The following is a 22,556-nucleotide window of genomic DNA, read 5'->3' as shown; positions in this document are numbered from 1 at the left end:
ATGGGCTGATGGACCCCAGCATGTGCAAAAAACATTTTCAATCCTGAAGTCTGCTCTCCTCATGGCCAGAGGTGAGGTTTTGCTGGCATTTCTCCTCCTGTCAACAGAGATTTTAAACTTGATCCCTTCATGGTTGCTGTGGCCAAGATGGCCCCAATCTCCACTTGCTCATGAGATCCTCTCCGTGGACAAGTAGCAGATCAAGGAGGGCACTGATCTGAGTCAGCTCCCTTAGGATCTGTTTCATCAAGTTGTCATCCAGGTTTTTCCAGGGGTCTCTAGGGCTTCTAAGGAGCCATGAGGTCACTGGCTGTGACAGGTGCTGCATGATGACATCCCAGAGGTCTCTCGGGTCCTAAAGATCCATTAAGTCATGCACAGTAACAGGGGCTCCATGGTGACATCAGAGGTGTCTCCAGCCTGCTCAGAAGTAGAGAGGTCACAGACAAGCACGCGGTGACACCTCAAGTTGTTTTGCCAAGGGGATGAGGGTCAGCACAAGAGACACAGACACCAACCTTAAGGAACAAGTGCGTAATGTTACTTTAATGCAAAACAGCAAAGAATTGCAAAAAGATAAGCTCAGTAATGCACCTAATCGTTACTACAAAGACTGCCTACAGTCACTAAGAAATCACCAGTTACCCTGATACATTACCAGCATCCAGACCTGCAGGTCACCTGGGGAACCCCGGTCACAGCAAAGGGTCAGAGAACCCCTCTCGGGATCTGGGAAGTCCTATGCAGGTCATCCAATCATAGTGGAGGTCTCTATCTTTGCTGTGAGAGGGTCCAGCTTTTATACTGTTGAACAAACAAACTTACATAACCACTAGTGTGGAAAACATCTGGCTTCCTTCTCTCCTTGGGTTTCACCCAAAGCCTGGCCAGGGCTTCAGGGGAAAACCAAGGGAGTCATCCTGCACCATCTGCTGCCAAACAAGGCCAGGGATCTACTTCCATGGCCTTGACTAGTCTCTAAATACAGAAAGATAAATATACTCATATTTTGCTGACAATCATACATATTTCATTAATGAACAGATACAAATGTTATTCACTAATGAGAGAACAAAAATATACCTTACTAATAAGCACACATATTTACACAGGTGTAGTCTTATCACAGTACCTACTTTACTAACAAGCATACATAGATTTTGTTGATAAGCGGATACATGACTTAATACAACGTTAGGTTGAAAGGTTCATCTAAAGGTCAACCTTGGCTCAGGGCCTGTTGTTCAGGCCTCAGCACTCCAGTGGGTCACCAGTTGTGGCTGAAGCTCTTCCTGCATTTCAAGGACTTGTAAGGCTTCTCCCTGGTGTGGATCTGCTGATGGCGGAGCAGGGTGGAGCTGTCTCTGAAGCTCTTCCCACATTCCAAGCACTTGTAGGGCCGTTCCCCTGTGTGGATCATCTGGTGGCGGATCAGGCTGGAACTGTGGCTGACGCTCTTCCCACATTCCAAGCACTTGTAGGGCTTTTCTCCAGTGTGGATGCTCTGGTGGCGAACCAGTTCAGAGCTGTGGAAACTCTTCCCGCGTTCCAAGGACCTGTAAGGCTTCTCCCTGGTGTGGATCTGCTGATGGCGGAGCAGGGTGGAGCTGTCTCTGAAGCTCTTCTCACATTCCAAGCACTTGTAGGGCCGTTCCCCCGTGTGGATCATCTGGTGGCGGATCAGGCTGGAACTGTGGCTGACGCTCTTCCCACATTCCAAGCACTTGTAGGGCTTCTCCCTAGTGTGGATGCTCTGGTGGCGAACCAGTTTAGATCTGTGGCTGAAGCTCTTCCTGCATTCCAAGCACTTGTAGGTCTTCTCCACAGTATGGATCTTCTGGTGGCTGATCAGGTTGGAGCTCTTTCTGAAGCTCTTCCCACATTTCAAGCACTTGTAGGGCCGTTTTCCCCTGTGGATCATCTGGTGGCGGATCAGGTTGCAATTGTGACTGAAATTCTTCCCACATTCCAAGCACCTGAAGGGCTTCTCCCTGCTGGGAGGCTGCTCAAGGACCACCAGGTCGGAGCTCCGGCTCAAGCTCCAGCCGCCTTCCCGGCACAGGCTGGGTCTTTCCTCCTCAGAGCACCCTGGGCTGCCTTTGGAGCCCCTCCTTGTTGGGTATCTCTGTGGTTTTTCCTCCCCGCTGCCTTTCTGTGCCGTGGAGCCCTTCAAAACGGCCTCTCCCACCAGGCTCTGCTGGGGGGATTTGTCCTCTGGGCTCTCCATCCTCAGCTCGGGGCCTGGGGCAGGAAGGAAGAAGGACAGGGATTTGCCTCCGGCCCAGAGGGAAGGCCAAGGACATCCCCCCAACTCCGGCCCCGGCAGGACGGCGATGGCAGCGGGGTTGTCCTGCAGCCAGGGGCCATGCTCAGCTGGAAGATGCAAAACAAGGCAAAGGGGCACTGACTTCCTCCTCACCTGCCTGGGTGTCCTGGGGCATCTTCCTCACAGCCTCCTCCTCCATCCAACCAAGGTTTGGGAATCAGAAATCCTGTTTTGGTGGGAAAAAACCCAAAACAGGTTTTGGGTGTGAGCACATTGGGTTGGGGATTCCTCCTGGAATGGTATCCATAAACCCCTCCAAAACATGAAGATTCAGCCCCAAAAAACCCTCCCAGGAGTTCCCCCTCTCTAGTCTCTCCACTTTGGGGTTCTGGGGGTCCCCCTGTCCAGGCTGCTTGTGGTGCCATGTGTATTGGGGGTCACCCTTCTCCGGGATCTCTGCCCCCTCCAGGCTGCCAGTGGCCTTGGGAATCCCAGGAGTGTCTCCTCTCCAGACTCCTCACTTTGGGGTCCTGGAGTTCCTCCCGCTCCATGGCCCTGCTTAGGGATGCCGGGGGCTTTGGGGGTCAAGGGGTCCATTCTCCCTTCGCTCTCTGATTCTGGGTGCTGGATTCCCAGGGGTTCCCCCTCTCCTGGGTCTCACCCTCTCCAGGCTGCTGGGGGTCCTCTCTCTCCAGGCTCCAGTTTCAGTATCCCAGAGGTCCCCCCCTCCAGAGTTTCTCCTCTCCTGGATGCCACATGTCCCAGGGTTCTCCTATCTCTGTGCTCCCCCCCTCCCCAGGCTGCTGGGGCTCACCCAGCTCCAGTATCATCCCTCTCCACTCTCCCCACTCTGGGGGTCCCGGGGTTCCCCACCTGGGTCTGCTGGAGGTCCCCAAAACTGGTGGACCCCCCCTGAGATGGGACACGTGGCTCCTGCCTGCTGGCACCTGCTGGGACCCCCACCAAAAAAACCTACCTGCTGGGGACCCCCCAGTATCTCCCCAAGGGGCATTTGCAGTTCATTCCGGAGTCTTTAAGCTGCAAACATCCCCTCCCCCCAAAAACCCAACATGGACCCCCCAAGATATCTGGAGCGAGCTCCCCCTCCCCAGTCATCTGTGGAATGCAGGTGGGGCGATGCTTCCAGGGTGGGAGGAACTGTGATGGTTGTTCCTCCTCTTCCTCCTTTTCCTGCTCCCCCACTTCCTCTATTCTTCCTCTTCCTCCTGCTCCTCCTCTTCCTGCTCCTCCTCCTCCATCCCTCCTCCTCCTTCTCCTCCCTAACTCCACCTCTTTCTCCTACCTCCACCCCTTCTCCCACTCCTTTCTGCATCCCTCCTCTTCCTCTCCCAGGCCCAGCACCCACCCTTGGTCCTCCCTTCCCCCCAAACCCATCACATCCTGCAGGAGGAGCAGCGACGGAGCTGGGGCAGGTCGGGATGGGGCAGCGCTGGGCTCTTGGCTGCTTCCACCCCCTGGGGGGGATCCCAGGAAGGCCAAAAGAACAGGAAAAGGGGCAAAAGTGGTGGCTGGAGATAAAAATTTGGGGGTTATGGTCCCCCCGGGTGGGCACTTCCAGCCTTTTGGGCTCATCTCAGGAGCCTGGAGATCTTGGAGGGGGGAATGCAGAGATGGATGGGGGATCCCAAGGGATTTTGGGAACAGCATGAGGGGTTGTGAGAACCCCTTGCTGGGGGGTCGGGCTGGAGACCCCCTGGTGCTCCCGGAGCCCTGGGCTGGGGAGTTGTCACCACCTTCTCCTGCCTGGGGGGCTCTGGGGGAACCTCGGCTCCTTGGGCTCTTCCTGCAGCCACAGAGCTTGGAGGGACCCTCCTCAAGATGGGTCCTCCAGGTGTTCCAGGAGCTTTGGGCTCATCCTGGGAGTGACTGGGCTACACTGGGAGTGACTGGGATAATACAGAGAGTGTCTGTAACCATACTGGGAATGACTAAGACCACACTGGGAGCAACTGGGAGCAAGTAGGAGTGACTGGATCTATACTGAGGGCAACTGGGTGTGACTGGATGTGGCAGGAGAGCCTACCCCTGATAAAACCTAAAATCCAATCAGAGAATGCACACAATGCAAGCCATCAGCTGCTGGTGCCACAGTGTTGCCTCGGTGTTATTGTGCTAAAACCATCCTGGGTCACCAGACATCGAGTCAGATCAGCTGCTCGAGGGGCTGTAAAGGTGTGACTGGCAATCACTTTATACTGTACAAGTCCAGTCCCCTCTCATACAGTCAGGTTCTTCTGACATAACCCTCCCTGGGGTGTAGGTGTGGAGATTCCTCCCTTGGCTGGGGACACCTCCAAGGTCACTCCTGCAGGTTGAGAGCAGAGATCTCCCCAGAAGTGTTGGTCTGGGTGAGTTACATCCATCTCTAATTAATAATTATTGCTTTTTGCAGGCTTTAATATAATTGCTTCTGGCTGGGAGTCCCCCAGGAGTCTCCCCCTGACGCCGCGGGTGAGTGGTGGGGTCCCGGGTTGCTGGGAGCCCTCCCCTGGCACTGTGGGTGAGTGGTGGGTCTGGGCTGGCTGCGTGTGTGTGGCGGGGTCCTGGGCTGGCTGGGAGTCCCCGGGGAGTCCCCCCCGGCGCCGCGGTTCAGGCCCCAGGCGTGGCCACGACAGGAGAGGGGAGAGAGAATGGGGGAGCCTTGCCGGCAGTTGCTGCACGCCCGTGGAGGAGGAGAGAGCAGCTTCAGAGCACGCAGAGGTTTGCAGTTCCAGGTTTGGGGGGGAAGGGGGAGGGGGAGTACAGAGGATGGGAGGGGGGATACGGGGGAGTGGGGGCGGGGGAAGAGAGGGGAGGGGTATCGTGTGGGCCATGGGGGTCCTCTGATTGGCAGGAGGGAGAGCGGGGCACTCCTGTATGAAGTGTCACAGGTGAGCAGTGTGCCTGAAGATATGTGGTAACACAGTGGAGGAAGGATATGGTCAGGGTGGCTAGTGGGGTTCCTTTAGAGTGATGGGGGTCCCAGCCAAGCTGGGGCCTTGATAAACACCCCAGCCTTGGATGTGTACGGGGGCCAGAACGGTTGGTCGGTTTGTTTGTCTGCTTGTTTTTCGCTCACCTGCAGCTACTGCCCAGGTTCGGCATGTTCTGGATATATTTGCTTTGCTCTATTACGTCCTGAAAGGGTGGGCAGGACAAAGGGTTGTTCCTGGGTATCTCCTCATGATTGTATATAAATAGGTGATAGTAAAGTAGAAAATGTAAGACTTGCCCAAACCGTTCGAACAGGAACGTAGCCTGTGTGCCCCTATGCGGTTGTGAGCTATGCTGGCGTGGTACACGCCTTTGGTAGGGTCACCCATGCCAGACAGGTCAAAACAGTAGGGTCAGACACAATACATCTGTGGGCAGGATGAGTTTGTTAGCCTTCTGGCAGTCATCCTAGGAGAAGGACAACTCTAATCCCAAACCTGGGCAGATGGAGCTCGCTTAGCCCCGTAAGGCCATCCATCTAAGAGAAGGTCACTCTAATCAAACCTACGTCCTGAGGACCTTGCTGCCACCATCCAAACTCGCTCAGCCCTGGCAGATGAACCTCAGGATTAAAGGGTGGATTCAGTTCCGCGCATACTGCATCTCACCTAAAAATCCATTGCGCAGGCTTGAAGGCTTTACCCACATGCAAAAAGTCCTGTAGCGACGGGCGAGGGTCAAAATGGCAGGTGAAAGGTGCACTGGGAGCCGCAGACCCAGCCCTGCATGCAGGCGGTTCAGGATATTGGTCATTTGAGACTGACCGGAGATGACAGTCTCTTGGGGCAGCACCCTGAACGACCAAGCAGCCTTTCCAAGGACAGCACTGCTTGCTCCACTCGGAGAGGGGCCTAGAAAAGGTGACCTAACCAAAGCTCATCTCCACCTTCACCCGGTTGGTTAACCGCAGACCAACGGGCATCTTCCTCCAATGCGGTCGCACAAAGATCAAAAGACAAAGGCACACACCTGCCTCCAAAGGTGTACCTAAATTAACTCTAGCATGTTGGAACATCAGAACCATGCTCGATTCTGCAGATAGCGGACATCCTGAGCGACGTTCCGCCCTAATTGCCCATGAACTGGCTCGTCTCAACATCGACATTACTGCTCTCAGTGAAGTTCGCCTTCATGAAGAAGGCAGCCTCAGAGAACATGGTGCCGGTTACACACTCTTAGTCAGGTAAGCCCAGAACCGAAAAACATCTCTCAGGAGTCGGCTTCATGATCAAAAACTCCATTCTTCCCAAACTTGAAAATCTGCCGACAGGTCACTCTGACTGCATTATCTCCCTACGCCTTCCACTACACAACAACCAACACCTTGTCCTCTTTAGTATATATGCCCCAACTCTCCAAGCTGACCCTGCTGAAAAAGATGAATTTTACTCTGACCTGCACTACCTTACCCAAAAGGTGCCTGCTGATGATAAGATCATTATCCTTGGTGATTTCAAAGCCAGAGTAGGTAAGAATTTTGAAGCCTGGAAAGGAATATTAGGCAAGCATGGTGTTGGAAACTGCAACGATAATGGTCAACTTCTGCCAGAATTCTGTGTAGAGCAACAGCTCACCATCACTAATACTATCTTTCAGCAGAAAAATAGTCTGAAGACAACCTGGATGCACCCCCGTTCTAAGCATTGGCACCTCATCGATTATGTCCTGGTGCGACGGAGAGATGTCCGCGATGTCCTCCATACCCACGTGACGCCCCGTGCAGAATGCCAACAGACCATCAGCTTGTGCGCTGCAAACTTAACTTCAATCTCAAATTCAAACCTAAAAGGGGCAGTATCCCAAGGAGAAGACTCCAAGTTAACAATCTCCAATCAGCCACAGTAAGAGAGAAATTCCAGGCAAACCTTCAAACTAGGCTCGAAAACCATTCCACAGATTCTGCAGATTCCTCCCCTGAATCAACTTGGCATCTTATTAAAAACAGCATCCTGCAATCCTCCGAAGAATCCTTAGGGTTCTTCCTCAAGAAGAACAAGGACTGGTTTGACAAAAACAATCAAGAAATCCAGGACTTGCTGAGGAAGAAGAGAACTGCCCACCAAGCACACCTTGCACTGCCATCCTGTCACGCAAGAAAAACAGCCTTTTGTCTTGCATGCAGCAAGCTCCAGCAGAAACTCTGTGACATCTAGAACAAGTGGTGGATCAATCTAGCTGAAAAAACTCAATTATGTGCAGATACAGGTGATCACAGAGGATTCTATGAGGCCCTGAAAACAGCATACAGGCCTACATACCAGGTCCAAAGCCCTCTACTCAGCGCTGATGGGCAAACGCTTCCGACAGATAAAACCTCCATTCTGAATCGATGGTCTGAACACTTTCAGACTCTTTTCAGTACCAACCGTGTAGTTCAAGACTCAGCAATTCAGTCCATCTCACAACAACCGGTGAAGTATGAATTGGATACTGCCCCCACTTTAGGAGAAACCCTCAAGGCCATACAGCAGGTGAAAATCAGCAAGGCAGCTGGGGTTGATGGAATTCCACCTGAAGTCTGGAAACATGGGGGCCTCGCACTCCACACCAAATTTCACGAGTTTGTGGTGCGCTGTTGGGAACTCGGCGAACTACCATCAGACCTTCGAGATGCAGTCATCATCACTTTGTATAAGAAGAAAGGAATTAAATCAGATTGCTCAAATTACCGTGGTATTACTCTGCTCTCCATTGCAGGCAAAATCCTGGCAAGAATACTCTTGAACAGACTAATACCTGCTATAGCTGAAGAAATTCTACCTGAAAGTCAGTGTGGTTTCAGAGCCAACAGGAGCACCACAGACATGGTATTTGTCCTCAGACAACTGCAAGAGAAGTGTAGGGAACAGAACAAAGGTCTCTATGTAACCTTTGTCGACCTCACCAAGGCTTTTGACACTGTGAGCAGAAAAGGTCTGTGGCAGATTTTGGAACGTTTAGGTTGTCCCCCCAAGTTCCTTAAAATGATCATCTCACTCCATGAGGATCAGCACGGCCAAGTCAGATATGGCAACGCACTTTCTGAGCCCTTTCTAATAACTAATGGTGTGAAACAAGGCTGCGTTCTTGCTCCTACCCTATTCACAGTCTTTTCCAGCAGGATGCTCCAAAGGGCCACGGCAGACCTCGAGGATCAGGATGGTATCTACATTCGATACCATACTGATGGAAGTCTATTCAACCTAAGGCGTCTGAAGGCCCACACCAAGACCTTAAACCATCTTGTCCGGGAGCTGCTTTATGCTGACGACACCGCCCTTGTCGCCTACACAGAAGCAGCTCTGCAGCGTTTAACATCCTGCTTTGCAGATGCTGCTGAGCTCTTTGGGCTGGAAGTCAGTCTAAAGAAGACAGAAGTTCTCTATCAACCTGCACCTCAGGAAGTCCCACATCATCCCCACATCACCATTGGCCAATCAGAGCTCAAATCAGTCCAGCAGTTTAATTACCTAGGCAGCCTCATCTCCTCGGATGGTGAGATTGACGGGGAGATGGACAACAGGTTAGCAAAGGCATACAGTGCTTTTGGAAAACTCCATGAAAGAGTTTGGCGAAATAAACACCTGAAGAAAAGTACCAAGATCAGTGTTTACAGAGCCATAGTGCTGTCTATGCTCTTATACGGGTCTGAACCATGGGTCATCTACCGCCACCACCTGCGACTCCTGGAACGCTTCCATCAACGCTGTCTCTGTTCAGTCCTAAACATCCACTGGTCAGATGATGTGACCAATCCATCTGTTCTAGAACAGGCAGCAGTCACAAGTATTGAGGCCATGTTGCTGAGAACACAGCTGTGCTGGGCAGGGCATGTCTCCAGGATGAAGGACCAACCACCGCCTCCCTAAGATCCTGCTTTATGGGGAACTTGCCACCGGCTGCAGCAAGAGAGGAGCCCCGACGAAAAGATACAAGGACTCCCTGAAACAACATCTCAGCCTTGGCCATACTGACCACCATAACTGGTCTACTCTGGCCTCCAATCGGAGGCCTGGAGACGGACCATCTATAACGCTGCTGATGCTTTTGAGAAAGCACGCAGGATCACCCTTGAGGAGAAAAGGCAACGCAAAAAGAATTGTGCCTTGCAGAATACACCATCTAAGGAGTCTTTCTGCTGTGCCTTCTGCAACCGGACATGCCTGTCTCGTATTGGCCTTTTCGGCCACCAACGCGCTTGCGACAAACGTGGGTAGAGCCCTTCCCAAATCTTCGTTCGCGAAGCCCAGCCATGAATATAATTGCTTCAATAATTGCTTCAATATAGTGCACTGTCCTATCTTACACTATACTACTAGTAGTTTTAGCCTTTATATTGTCTAGTAAATGATTCTGATTAAGATCTTTTGTCTGATCATTTGTTATAATAAATGATTCATTTTATATAAATATTCTCATTTGCCAATTATTAAAACCTGCGGGACAAAAGTGGTTCAATCACACCTCCGTAATTCCTTAAATTTAAACTGTTGACACAGTCCGAGGCTGAGATTGGATTCAGCTGCACCCAGGCTCTTCTCCAAGCAGGGGTTTAGGAAGCCAGGGAGTCCTTTCTGCCCCTTGGGACTCAAGGGCAGGACTTCTTAATAAATTTTGTCTAAGCCTCCGTGACACTGGGACCATGCTGGGAGAGACTGGGATCATGCTGGGACTATACTAGGGGCAACTGGGTGCAACAGGGATCACAGTGGGAGGAACAGGAAGCAACTGCAACCATGCTGGGGGCAACTGGGATCATACTGGGATTGCACTGTGAGCAACTGGGCCCATGCTGGGGGAGACTGGGATCACAATGAGACTGACTGGGACTACACTAGGGGCAACTGGGAAGACACTGTGAGGAACAGGGAGCAACTGGAACCATGTTGGGGGCAATTGGGATCACACTAATGGTGACTTGGATCATACTGGGAGTGACAAGGAGCATGCTGGGGGCAACTAGGACCATGTTATGGGCAACTGGGATATAGTGGGAGCTTGAGGTGATTGGGGTCATACTGGGAGTGACTGGGACCACACTGAGGGTGACTGGATTTGACTGTGAGCAACTGGGATCATGCTGGAAGCAACTGGGAGTGACTGAGAGGATGCTGGGGGTGACTGGAACCACAGTGGGGGTGAAAGGAAGCAACTGGAACCATGTGGGGGGCAACTGGGCTCATACTGGGAGAAACTGGGAGTGACAGGGACAGTACTGGGACTACCTGGCAGTGACTGGGATCATACTGGGGGTGACTGGCAGCATCTGGGACCATGCTGGGAGCAAATGGCATCACACTGCAAGTGACTGGGTTGATACTGGGAACAAATAGAACCATGATGGAGGCAACTGGGATCATACTGGGAGTGACTGCAAGTGACTGGCATCATACTGGAATCATACGGGGAGTGGCAGTGGGCAGTGACTAGGATCATACAGGAGGTGACTGGGATCATATTGGCATTGACAGAGAGCAACTGGGATCATATTGGGGCAACTGGAATCATACTGGGAGTGACTGGGATTATAGTGGGTGTGAATAAGACCTTAGTGGGGGTTACTAGGAGCTACTGGGATCATGCTGGGAGCCAACTGGGGACACACTGGGAGCAACTGGGATCAACTGGCAGATACTGGAATGATGCATGGAGTACTAAGACCACAGTTGGGGCAACTGGGATCATACTGAGAGCAACTGGGGCCACACTGGGAGTGTCAGTAACCATACTGGTGGTGAATGGGACAACATTGGGAGTGACTATGTTTACACTGGGGGCAACTGGGAGTAACTGGAACCCTGTTGGGGGGGACTGGGATCATACTGGACTCATACTGGGAGGGACTGGCACTATGCTGGGGGAAACTGGGACCATAGTATGTGCAAGTGGGATGTAGTAGCGGGCTTATACTGGAGGTGACTGGGCTCGTACTGGGAGTGACTGGGCTCTGGGAAGCGCAAGATGGGGAGGAGGAGAAGCGCAACCCCTCCCACTGCTCTGCATTGCCAAAATCCTTGTTCCCAGTTCCCACTCTGGCCCTGACCAGCAGATCCGCTCTGGGATCCCTTTCCCTGCCACTTCCCAGCCCTCTGCCCGCCTTCCCGCCACTGGAAATCTGCACTTTGGAACCTCATCCCATTGTTTCCTCCTTCTCTTCCCTATTATTGTCAGGGTCCCCCTGCACCCCGTTTTCTCAGGCACTGGGAACCCCTGGCCATTCCCGGTTTTCCAGCCCCCAGACCCCTCTTTCTTTGACTCCAAGATCCCCCTGCCCTCCTTTCCTGGCCTTCCTGCCTCTCCCAGTCCCTGAATCCCCCTTTTCCTTGAGCCCGGGGACCATGGTCCCTCATTCCCAGCCATCCCAGGTCACCTCACCCTCAGCCTCCCCTTTCCTTGACTCCAGGACCCCCTGGAGCCCCTTCCCAGCTCTCACAGCTCTCCCAGTTCCCCTCTTTTCTTGACCCTGGGACCTCCCAGATCCCCAGATCTCCATGTCTCCCTAGTTCCCCACTCCTGGCGCTTCCTGCAGGGGGGTCCTGGGGTATCCCACGACCCCCTGGACCCCCCATTCCTGTGCACCGAGACCCCCCCCAAACTCCCTTGTCTGAGACTGGGACTCCCTGCACCCACTTCCCTGGCTCCAGGACATTCCTGCTCCCCCTTTCCTGGCCATCCTGCTTCTCCCAGACTCCACAATCCCTTTTCCTTTATCTTGGGACCCCTGGACCCCCATTCCTGGGCATCAGGACCCCCCTGCACTCCCTTACCCAGCACTAAGCCCCCCTTGAGCCCCTTTTCCCAGCCATCCCACCTCTCCAAGCCCCCAAACCCTCTCTTTTCCTTGACCCTGGCACACCCTGGACCCCCATTCCTGACTCTCTCAGTCCCCAACCCCTCCTTTCCTCAACACTCAGGACCCCCTGAACCCCCTTCCCACACATCCTGGGTCTGCCCATCCAATGAACCATCTTTCCCTGACACTGAAGGCCCCTGGACCCCACTTTCCTGGGCACAGGGATCCTCTGGTCCCCCTATCCCTCCTCTCCCCACTGTTAGTCCTGCCTTTTCTTGACCTTGGGACCCACCTGATCCCCCATTCCCAGGCACTGGGACCTTCCTGCACTCCCTTCCCTCGCTCCAGAACCCCCCTGGAATCATACTGCCTTATCCTGCACCAATCCCTACCTGCACCTCCTTTCCTGCCTATCCCACCTCTCCCTGATCCCAGACTCCCTTTTTCCTTAACTCTTGGACTCCACTTGATCCCCATTCCTCCCTTTCTGAGACCCCCTTTGCTTCACATCAGGGACCCCCTGAGACCCTTCACAGCCATCCCCTGTCTCCCCACCTCGTGACCCCCTCTCTCTGACACCAGGGACCCCCGGATCCCCCTTTTCTGGGCACAAGGTCCCCCTGGACCGCCCCATCCCACGTCTCCAAGCCCACTCATCCTCTTTTCTTCGAAATCCCCTTCCCCAGCACCGTGTCCCCCCCGCACCTCCTTATCCTGCACCAATACACCCCTGCACCCCCTTTCCCGACCATCCCACCGCTCCTCACCCCCGGCCTCTCCCGCCTTGACTCTGGGACCACCCCCAGCCCCCCCAAGCCCCCGTGTCCCCCCAGTGCCCCCTCCCTGCGTTACCTGTTGGCGGCGGGGTCGGAGCCCGGCCCGGGGCTCCCCCAGTTGGCGGCCGGTCCGGCGGGGCCTGCAGGAGCCGCGGAGGCCGCGGATGGGCGGGAGCGGGAGAAGGGAGGGAGGGAGGAGGAGAGGGAGGTGGGGTCTGGGAGGAGCCGGAGCCGCAGGAGCGGAGAGAAAAAGAGAAGGGGGAGGCAGGGGCGAGACGGGGGCGCAGCAGGAGCGGGAGGAGCAGCGTGAGCGAGGGCGGAAGGAGAGGCCGGGAGGCCGCAGCTCCCCGCCCGCATCGCTCAGGTGAGCGCGGGGCTCGTCCCCAGGATCTTGGACAGTCTCTGGGTTTGTTGTGTTTTTGGGGGGAGGGGATGTCTGGAGCTTGGAGGACTCTAAAGCTGAGCCGCAAATGCCCTGGGGGGATATTGGGGGTCCCCGGGAGGTGTTTTTTTGCGGGTCTCGGTGGCGGTTCCCGGCAGAGCCGCGGTGATGGGTGGGGGATGTGAGGTGTCCCCCCCCGCGGTGGGGGTTGTTCTTCCTGGGTCAGGCCCTTCATTGCCAGCCCAGAGCACGGAGAGGGAGCACCCCTGGGACCCTGAAACGGAGAGCCCGTACACGAGGGACCGCCGAGACCCCCTTCAGCCTGGAGAGGGGGGGGACACAGGAGAGGGGAGACCCCTGGGATACTGAAGTAGGGAGCCCAGAGAGGGGGCAACCCAGGATTCCCTGGACCCCCGGCAGCCTGGAGAAGGGGGAGCACAGGAGAGGGGGAACCCCTGCGAACCCGGCACCCCGAAGCAGAGAGTCAGGGGAGAAGGGACCCCTGGGACTCCCAAAACCCCCAGCATCCTTAAACGGGGGGCTACAGAGAGGGGGGACCCCAGGACTCCAAAGTGGGGAGACTAGAGATGGGGGACCCCTGGGATTCCCAGGACCCCTGGCAGCCCAGAGAGGGGGGACCCCCAGAACACACAGGACCCCCAACAGCCTGGACATGGGGGACCTCCAGAACCCCAGAGAGGAGAGACCAGAGAGAGGGGAACCCTGGGAGGGTTTTTTTAGGATGAATCTTGGTGGTTTGGGCTGAGTCTTGGGAATGCAGAGGACATGGTGCTGGGGAAGGGAGTTTCCAGACGATCCAAGGGTGAAGGGGGATGCAGGGACTTGGAGAAGTGGGATGGGGAGTCCAGGGGAAACAGGGCATCTAGAGGGTCCTCCTGTCCAGGAAAGGATGGTCCAGTAGTCTGCAGTGTCAGGGAAAGGTGGTTCACAGGATGGGGAGACCTGGGATGGCTGGGAAGGATTCAGGGAGTCCATGGTGTGAAGGAAGGGGGCTCTGGGAAAGGCAGGAATGCAAGTCCAGGGGGTCCCAGGGTCAAGGAAAGGGGGAGCCTGGGGGCTGGGAGAGGTGGGATGGGCAGGAAAGGGAGTAAAGGGAGGTATTGGGGCAGGATAAGAGGATGAAGGGGGGTTGGAGCTGGGGAAGGGGGTGCAGGTGGGTCCCAGTGCCTGGGAATGGGGGATCAGGTGGGTCCCAAGGTCAAGAAAAGGCAGGACTAGGGGTGGGAATAGGACAGATGTGGGGTCCAGGGTGTCCCTGTGCCCAGGAAAGTGGAGTCCAGGGGCCTCCAGTGTCAGGGAAAGATGGTTCACTGGGTGGGGAGACCCAGGATGTGTGGGAAGGAGGTTCAGGGGGTATTGAGGAAAGGAGTTGGGGACTGGGAGAGTCAGGAATGGGGGTTGAGGGGGTGTCAGGGTCAAGGAAAGAGGGAAACTGGGAGAGCTGTGAGAGCCGGGAAGGGGCTTTGGGATGTCCCAGGGTCAAGGAAAGGGGAAGCTGGGGGTGAGGTGACATGGGATGGCCAGGACTGGGGGCTTGGGTGTCCCCGCAGTCAAGGAAACAGGGGGATCCAGGGACTGGGAGAGGTGGGATGGTCAAGAAAGGGGGGGCGAGGGGATCCTGAAGTCAAAGAAAGAGGGGTCTGGAAAACCGGGAATGGCTGGGCAGGGAGGTCCCAGGCCAAGGGGAGCAGGAAGAGGAGGAAGAACACCTGGTGGGGGCTGCCGAGATCCCTGGAGTGGGGAGAGTGGAGAGGGGCGATACGGGAACTGGGGGAACCCCAGCAACCCCAGCAACGAGGCAGGGGGAACCTGCAGAGGGAGGAGGCTCGGGAGTTCAGGAACCCTGAAATGGGGGCCTGGAGTGGGGGTATCCTTGGGACCCCCAGGACCCTGAAGTGAGGAGCCTGGAGATGGAGGAGTCCTGGGACCCTGGCAGCCCGGATAAGGGGACCCAGAGAAAGGGGAGCTCACAGAAGGGAGACCACTGGCAACCTGGAGGTGGGGACAGCTCTGGGACAATGAAGTGGGAGCCCAGAGAGGGGGGACCTCTGGGATTCCCTGCACCCCCATCAGCCTGCAGAGTGGGAGACCCCAGAGAGGCAGGAACCCTGGGATCCCCAGCACCGCAAAGCAGAGAGTCAGGGGAGAAGGGACCCCTGGGACCCCTGAAAGCATCCCTAAGCAGGGGGACCCTGGAGGGGGAGCAAATCCAGGACCCCCAGCAGCCCAGAGAAGGTGGTCATCCCTCAGAACACCAAAGTGGGAAGACCAGATAGGGATCCCCAGCAGCCCAGAGAGGGCGGGGACCCTGGAAAGGTGAGACCCCCAATACACACGGGACCCCCAGCAACCCCAACAGGGGGGACCCCCAGAACCCCAAAGTGGAGAAACCAGAGAGAGGAAACTCTGGGGAGCATTTTCTGGTCTGAATCTTGGAGTTCTGGGTTTTTTGGGGGGCTGAAACTTGGTATTTAGGAGGTTTTTATGGGCACAGGATGCCTGGTGACTTCTAGAGATGGACTTGGGCAGGAGGAACCCCCAACCCAACGGGCTTACACCCTGTTTTTCCCACCAAAACAGGATTTCTCATTCCCAAACCTTGGCTGGATGGAGGAGGAGGCTGTGAGGAAGAGGAAGATGCCCCAGGACACCCAGACAGGTGAGGAGGAAGTCAGTGCCCCTTTCCTCCTCTGTTGTCCTGCATCTTCCAGCTGAGTATCGCCCCTGGCTGCAGGACAACCTCGCTGCTGACCTGCCAGGGATGGATTTGAGGGGATCTCCTTCCCCTTCCCCTTCTCTCTCTGGGCTGGAACAGATGAACAGGAGTGTCCAGTCCCATAGGCCGAGATGACACAATGAATCTCTGCAGTTCCTGCAAAGTAGAACCTAAACCGTTAAACAATTTTGCTGATTAACCTTCCCTTATGTGAATAGGGAGCATGTTGTTTTCCGTCTTGGATTGTACGTGGATCTTTAATATGGCCATAGACAAGGCCTGAACCCACATCATAGATGTTTCTTGACAAACCCTGTTTATTTGTGCTTTGTGAGTCGATGAAGTATGACTCTCTGTCTGATGACAATCTCACAGGAACCCCAAATCTTGGAATTCCTGCATCTTTACTGTGTGAGAGGAACTCAAGCTTTTATCACATAAAGTGATTAACTGCCAGTCAGAGATCTATAGGCCAGTTAGGAGCTTACCAGCAGCAGGCTGTGTCTGAATGCAACACCAAACAGCACCCTGGCAGTGCCAGTAGCTCACCACAGAGAGCTTGCACTCTCTGGACAGATTCCAGACCTTACTGAGGGGACAGGCCATCCCACCACAGTCTGCCCCAGACTGCAGTCGATCATCTTTACCTCATGGAGTGATAGTGCAGGTACCTCTTGCCTGCATGGGTAAAAGCATCCTCATGTATTGGGTCAGGTGCACTCATGGATATGTGAACACCAACAAAACAGCTGTATTACAATAAAGCTAGGGAGCAATCTAAGGAAACCATTTAAGTGATCTAAACAAATCATCCCAACAACGATGTTACCACTTTGTCTCAAAGATTGCAGGCAAGATGCAAGTCAGGTCTCAGGGTCCCATGGGAGAGTCCACAGAACCAGTGCTGTTGCAGTGCTGCAGCCGCCTTCTCATCCCCCTTTCTGTCCTAACGCAGGACTTTTCTTCTGTGAAAGTCAGCTTTCACACACTCCTAAATGACACTGGATAAGAAAACATTTTAGAGGCATAAGGTACATAAATTTGATCTCACAATCCCATGAAATCCTATGTGGATTTTCCTACCAAACCATCCCTTCAGGAGGAATCCCTTTCACAGGCTGCAGTAGCCAGAGACACAGATATTCCAAACAGCATTTACAAACTGCTGTTAAACTGCTGGGACAGAACATATACAAATATGAACATTGCAAACTTTAAAGCAATCAGTGTAGCAAAAGCAATATAAGCTTTCAATTCTTCTGTAATTAAAATAACAGAGAAGCCTAAAAGAAACATAGAACAGATGACAACAAAAACAAATACAATGGTCATGGCACTGTCTGGTGTTCTGACAGTATTATTCAAATTGCAGTCTGATTCTTGTATATGCACCACCTTTGGAGATCATAGGCTCATCTTACAACAGTTCTTAGCCATGTCAGAAGCCTTTCCTTATTGGTCTTTCTTGTTTACTTACTCCTGACCCATTTCAGGAATTCTTATTACAGTCCAAAACCTCTTGTCTTGGTGTGTCTCACTTGCAGTTGTTCAGGCCTTTGTTCACTTCTGCATAAAAGCTGTTTCCATCCATATCACTTTCAGTCTGAGTTCTGGTGGCACAGTTTCCAAGTCTGTCTGCTGAAATGGACTTTCTGCAAACAGTCAACTTGACACATTGTTAGTTCACATTGAGAGCAAAACAGTGCCCCCCTTTTGATTTTGCCACAGCCCCCCGGAGCTCAATCAGGGCACAGAGGGCAGGAACATTCACAGGCTGTGAGCCTGAAACAGGCCCAGAGCACACAGGGGCCAATATAGGTAGCTCTTCTTCCCCCCCCTTTTCGTGTCAGCCAGTCCAGCGGGCAGGGGCGGGCCCACGGCGGTGGCCGCCCGGTCCGTGGGACAGTGCCGGTCCTTCAGCCTTCGGTACCGCGTCCGTTCCTGCCGGGCTCCACTGGGAACCCCCCCGCAGTTCACCACAGGGACGGGCCAGACCAAGTCTCGGGCAACCTTCCCTTCTGACCTTTCCTTTTCGCTGGTGTAAAAAATATCTTGCCCAGTTTTCGACTGCTCCTGGGCTCTGTTGCTATAGCAACGACCGCGAGCCAGGAGCTCGAGCGGACCGGTGGGGGTGGGGTGGGGGGGGGGGGGGGGGGTGGGGCGGGTGGGGGGGGGGGGGGGGGGGGTGGGTTGCCTTTTCCCTCCCCGAGACAGAGCCGGCCGGCCCAGGCGGCGGCTCCGCCCGCAGCGGCTTCGGGGGTCCGAAACTGGGCTTCCCAAGTCTATGGGGGAAAACCGAGGGTGTCGGGGGAGAGTGGGGGCGATCGAGCCGCCCTCGGTAACCAAAGCGACCGTTTCGCCGCTCACTGCAAAAGCGGTGACTTCCCCCGGAGGGTCGGCGGCGGTGCCGCTTGTGACAGCGCCGCTTGCAGCAGCCGTCGCTCCATCTCCGCTTGCCGCAGCACAAGCGGCGGCTTCGCTTGTAGAAGGCGTTTTGCCTACAGAGGCGGAGAGACCTGGCGCGAGGGGGCAGCGGCAGCATTCGGAGTCTCCCCCCTTTTGAAACAGGAGTGGCAGCAGCTCTGGCGGGGGCAGCTTCCTCCCTGTCTGCCACGGGCATCTCGCCCCCGGCTGCGAACGGCCGGGGCAGCGGAGTCAGCGCTGACAGCGGCGGAGAGGCCGGGGCGGGGGGGCCAAGGGCCGAGCGGGGGTGCTCCCGCTCCCCTCCCGCCGCAGCTGCTCCTCGGCCACGCCGCTCTCGCTCACAAGTGCCTCCAGCATCTCCAAGACGGGCAGGTGTGGGCAGCGGCGAAATCGAGTCCGGGGCTGAGCTGCATCAGGTCCCGACCCAGCACGGTCGAGATGTGGTAGACATCGGCGGCTATCAGCTGGAACGGACTCTTCTCCAGAGCCCTCTTCGGACTACCATCGATATCCTCCATTCCGGAGGATTTAGAAAAGCCAGAAAAAAACTGCAGCTAAAATTTCCAGCATGGGATTCAAACCCGTGGCGCTCTGGATTACCAAACGGGCTTTACTTTCCACACACCAAAAGCGACTTCAGGCCAGGGCAGGGTATTTTAAAGTAGAAAGGCGTCCCTTTCCTTCCGGCTGTGCCAAGCCCCCTGAGTAACCACAGCACTACGGTCCACTGTCTACTGTCCCTGCCTTGTCCGAAGCTGTGCCAGGGGGGTCCTCCACCTGCACCCCCTTAAGCATCCCAGGCCAGTCAAATTGCCCATCCAGGCGAAACACTTTTCACCCACAGACTGGGAAAACACCGACTTTTGCAACAACAGGGGCCCAAGTCTCACTTCCCAGCCCCACTGTATTCCCAATTTCCAGAGAAAACCCCACTTTATAATTGCTAGCAAAATTACCCAAAGGACCTGCTCTTTTATCTCACCCTTGATTGTTAGAAGCTGGGGCTTCTCAAGGTCACTGCAGGAATTCTCCAAAATGTGCTGGCAGAAGAAGAATTTCCTGCAGGATAAAATTTTCCAATCCAGAGTCCCAGGTGTTCCAGGGTGCTGGATTTCAATTTCCGCATTTCAGACACCAAACTGTTGCCTAAAAGACCGTGGAGAAAAAGACTCCAGGCCAATTTAGTGTAGGAGATAAGATAAAGAGAGTAGGTCCTTGTCCTAGTTAGAACAGCTGGGACCAGCTCATTACTGTGTGGGTGTAACCCAAAACTGTGTATTCTACATCCTCTATGCCATTTCCCAGGAACTGTTAACAATAGACCATTTGCAGCAGCTGCCCAGAGCACACCTGACCCCTCAGGCTATAAATTGGGTGTTAAGAGGCCTGTGAGATAGGAGGATGCTCCTGTCCTCACACCCATTGTGGAACTCCCTGACCTGAGGGAGGTACTGGGCATTCCTACCTGAACCTGAGGATATATAATCTTGGGGTCTTGGGACTTCTAGTACTACTCATGGGATCCAGAGAAGGACCAGAACCTTGACCGGACTGTAACCACCACTCAACCAGACTGAGACCACCACTCTCAACCAGACTGAGACCACCACTCTCAACCAGACTGAGACCACCACTCTCAACCAGACTGCCACCATCACTCGCACCAACAGTTTTTTTGTGGGAAATAGGGCCTAGAAAAAACCGTACCTTTGCAGAGAACCTTACCTTTGCAGAAGTGGCTCATTACAGGGGTAAGCTGCAACTCCTAAAAATGCCATTTCAACTCCTATTTCAACTGCCACCACTGTTTCAACTGCCATGACAGGTAGCAGCCAATCAAATGCTGCGGTCACAGATTTTACCTTATTAGGTATGATTATCTATTGGTGTTGGGTTATAAAAGGAGGGCTGCTACTCCAATAAACTTGTCTCAGCTACACCCCCCTGAGTCCGTGCCTCAATACACCACAGTTTTTCTCCTCTCCTTTTACTTTTGGACTTGGAGAACCACATGGGGTTCAGCACAGGAGCCAACGAACAACATCCTGTTCGTGCCCCATGGTGCCGAGTTATACATCTGGGGTTTTGTGAGCTAAAACCAATTGTTTGTCTGTGTAATTGTATTCATTGTATTATTTTTATTAAATTGTTATTCTGATTTATAATCTCTCTTGAGTTGGGTTCATTTCCCCTGCTGGTTTACCTTTAAACCAGCACAGTCCTTTAATCTCGGGCCTGAGGCCCAGGGGATGCACCTGACACACGACTCTAGACAGTGGTTCTATGATTTTACAATAAGGTCCATCCAATCCCAGATTTGTCCACCCCCGGTTCTGCCCCCTGACACGCCCCTTTGGGAATTGGGTTTGGGGTCTTTGGGACCCCTTCTTTGCAGCACACACAGTTCTTGGAGTTCCTGCAGAGTTCTAGGCTCGAAGGTCGCTGTGTCTGTGTGATATCTTCTGGTCCAGGGCTTTGGTTGTTTTTCTCCAGTTCTACCTTGACAAGAAGACTAAACACGCTGAGGGAATTTAGAGGGATTGATCCGGAATGGGGTAAGAGAGTTGGGGATGTGTAAGTACTATGTTAAGGGTAAGGGATATAATACAGCTACATTAAAATCTACATTCACTACACAGCTGCTTCTAAAATCTACAAAAGCTAAAAAAAACCCCAAAAGCTCTGAGGCATCAAGGGACACAGGTCAGGAGCTGCCCCCCACCTCCCAGCACCCCACAGCAGGTTAGGAGCTCAGGGGCCCACCCTGGACCCTCCCTCTCTCATCCTCCTTTCCCATCCCTTTTTTGTGCTTCCAATAATTTGTCTTGGCTTCTCCTACTTTTCTTTCTTTCTCTCCTCTCTTTTGATTTTAGAAAATGAAGTTGGATTATCCTTTTGGAATCCAACATCTGGCCTCATTTGGGCCTTAACCTTGCTTGGGGTATCTTAGAACCCAATTCCTCCCCTCATTTGTGAGTCAAGGCAAACTTTGCCAAATATCACTCAAAATCCCCCTAATTTCACCCCCAAGCCCCTTAATTCCACTCAAAATTCCCTTAGTTCCACGTAAAATTCCCCTCATTTCTCCCCAAATCCCTGATTTCATCCTAAATCCTCTTAATTCTGTCACGACAAGGGAAGAGAGAGACGCTCAATATGAGAATCAGCAAGCTTCGTTTATTGATCACTGCTAACAGCTTAATATATGCTTTATAATTAGCTCATACATATTGCAAAGCTAAGCTCATTATTGGTTCTTGCTTAAAAGTTGATTCCGCCTTTACTCCCTTCTTTTGTTGACACAGGTGGCTCTCAGTTGCTTTTGTTTTGCTAATCACAACCTCCTGTTTACCAGCCAACTAGCACGTGCGAGGACACTGTAGCCTTGCCATGGCCTTGCTATCTCAGATTTTCTCATCGGCCTAGACAAGCTGTGTTCTATACTCTAACAGCTCGTCCATAGCTTTAGCCATATCCATATGTCCTTGTCCTGCTAGCCAATCCTCTACATAATTCCACTGAAGATCCCCTTAATTCCACCTAAAATCCCCCAAATATCACCCCAAATCTCTTAATTCAACCCCAAAATCCCATAATTCCAACTAACCCCTCAATCTCACGGGAATTCCCTTAATTCCACCCCAAATCCCCTTAATTTCACCTAAAATCCCCCTAATGTCACCCCAAATTCTTTAACTGTACCCAAAATTCCCTTAGACCCTTCTAAAATCCCCACAGTTTCACCTGAAGTCCCACTGATTTCACCCCAGATCCACAAGATTTCATCAAAAATCCCCTTAATTTCACACAACACCCCCTTAAGACGGCCCACCCCCCAATTTCACCTCAAATCGACTCAATTCACCTCAAAAGTCCCTGAACTCCACCTAAAATCCTCCAAAATCATAAAAAAACCCTAATTTCACCCCAAATCCACTTAATTCCACCCAAGATTCTCCTAATTCCATCCAAAATCCCCCCAATATCACCACAAATGCCCTTAATTCCACTTAAAATTCCCTTAATTTCACCTAAAATATCCCTAATTTCACCCCAAATCCCTTAATTCAACCCGAAATTCCCTTAATCCCTCCTACAATCCCCATAATTTCACCCCAAATCCCCCAGATTCCACCAAAAATTGCCTTAATTTCACACAAAATTCCTTTAATTCCACCTGAATACCCCTAATTTCACCTCAAATC

General features: G+C 53.4%; 2 protein-coding genes across 2 annotated transcripts in view; one reads left to right on the top strand and one right to left on the bottom strand.

The window, feature by feature from the left end:
* Positions 1-519: 519 nt before the first annotated feature.
* LOC113984188 (zinc finger protein 239-like) lies at positions 520-13,465 on the bottom strand. The gene is made up of 3 exons (XM_027713996.2): positions 12,885-13,465; positions 2,420-2,492; positions 520-2,241 (listed from the first exon to the last, which is right to left on the bottom strand). Exons 2-3 carry the CDS (start codon positions 2,463-2,465, stop codon positions 1,268-1,270), a joined length of 1,020 nt encoding a protein of 339 aa, XP_027569797.1. The 5' UTR covers positions 2,466-2,492; positions 12,885-13,465; the 3' UTR covers positions 520-1,267.
* FXYD3 (FXYD domain containing ion transport regulator 3) overlaps positions 13,067-22,556 on the top strand; it is a 14,359-nt gene continuing 4,869 nt past the window's right edge. The window contains exons 1-2 of the mRNA XM_039390002.1: positions 13,067-13,172; positions 15,792-15,870. Of these exons, the coding sequence (XP_039245936.1) occupies positions 15,819-15,870 (52 nt within the window). The 5' untranslated portion in view covers positions 13,067-13,172; positions 15,792-15,818. The remainder of the gene's footprint in view (positions 13,173-15,791; positions 15,871-22,556) is intronic.

Source organism: Pipra filicauda, unplaced genomic scaffold (genome assembly GCF_003945595.2).
Source record: "Pipra filicauda isolate LSUMZ 115617 unplaced genomic scaffold, ASM394559v2 scaffold791_size87163_pilon, whole genome shotgun sequence".
In the NCBI taxonomy this organism is placed as follows: Eukaryota; Metazoa; Chordata; class Aves; order Passeriformes; family Pipridae; genus Pipra; species Pipra filicauda.
Note: the sequence above shows the minus strand (reverse complement) of the source record. Positions and strands in the feature narration are given on the sequence as shown.

Bases quoted from the DNA above. Each gene is read 5' to 3' on its own strand.
- LOC113984188 (XM_027713996.2), bottom strand. From the start codon at position 2,465: ATGGAGGAGGAGGCTGTGAGGAAGATGCCCCAGGACACCCAGGCAG. The intron at 2,242-2,419 runs GTGAGGAGGAAG...TTCCTGCCCCAG, and splicing joins GCCCCAGGACACCCAGGCAG to GCCCCGAGCTGAGGATGGAG.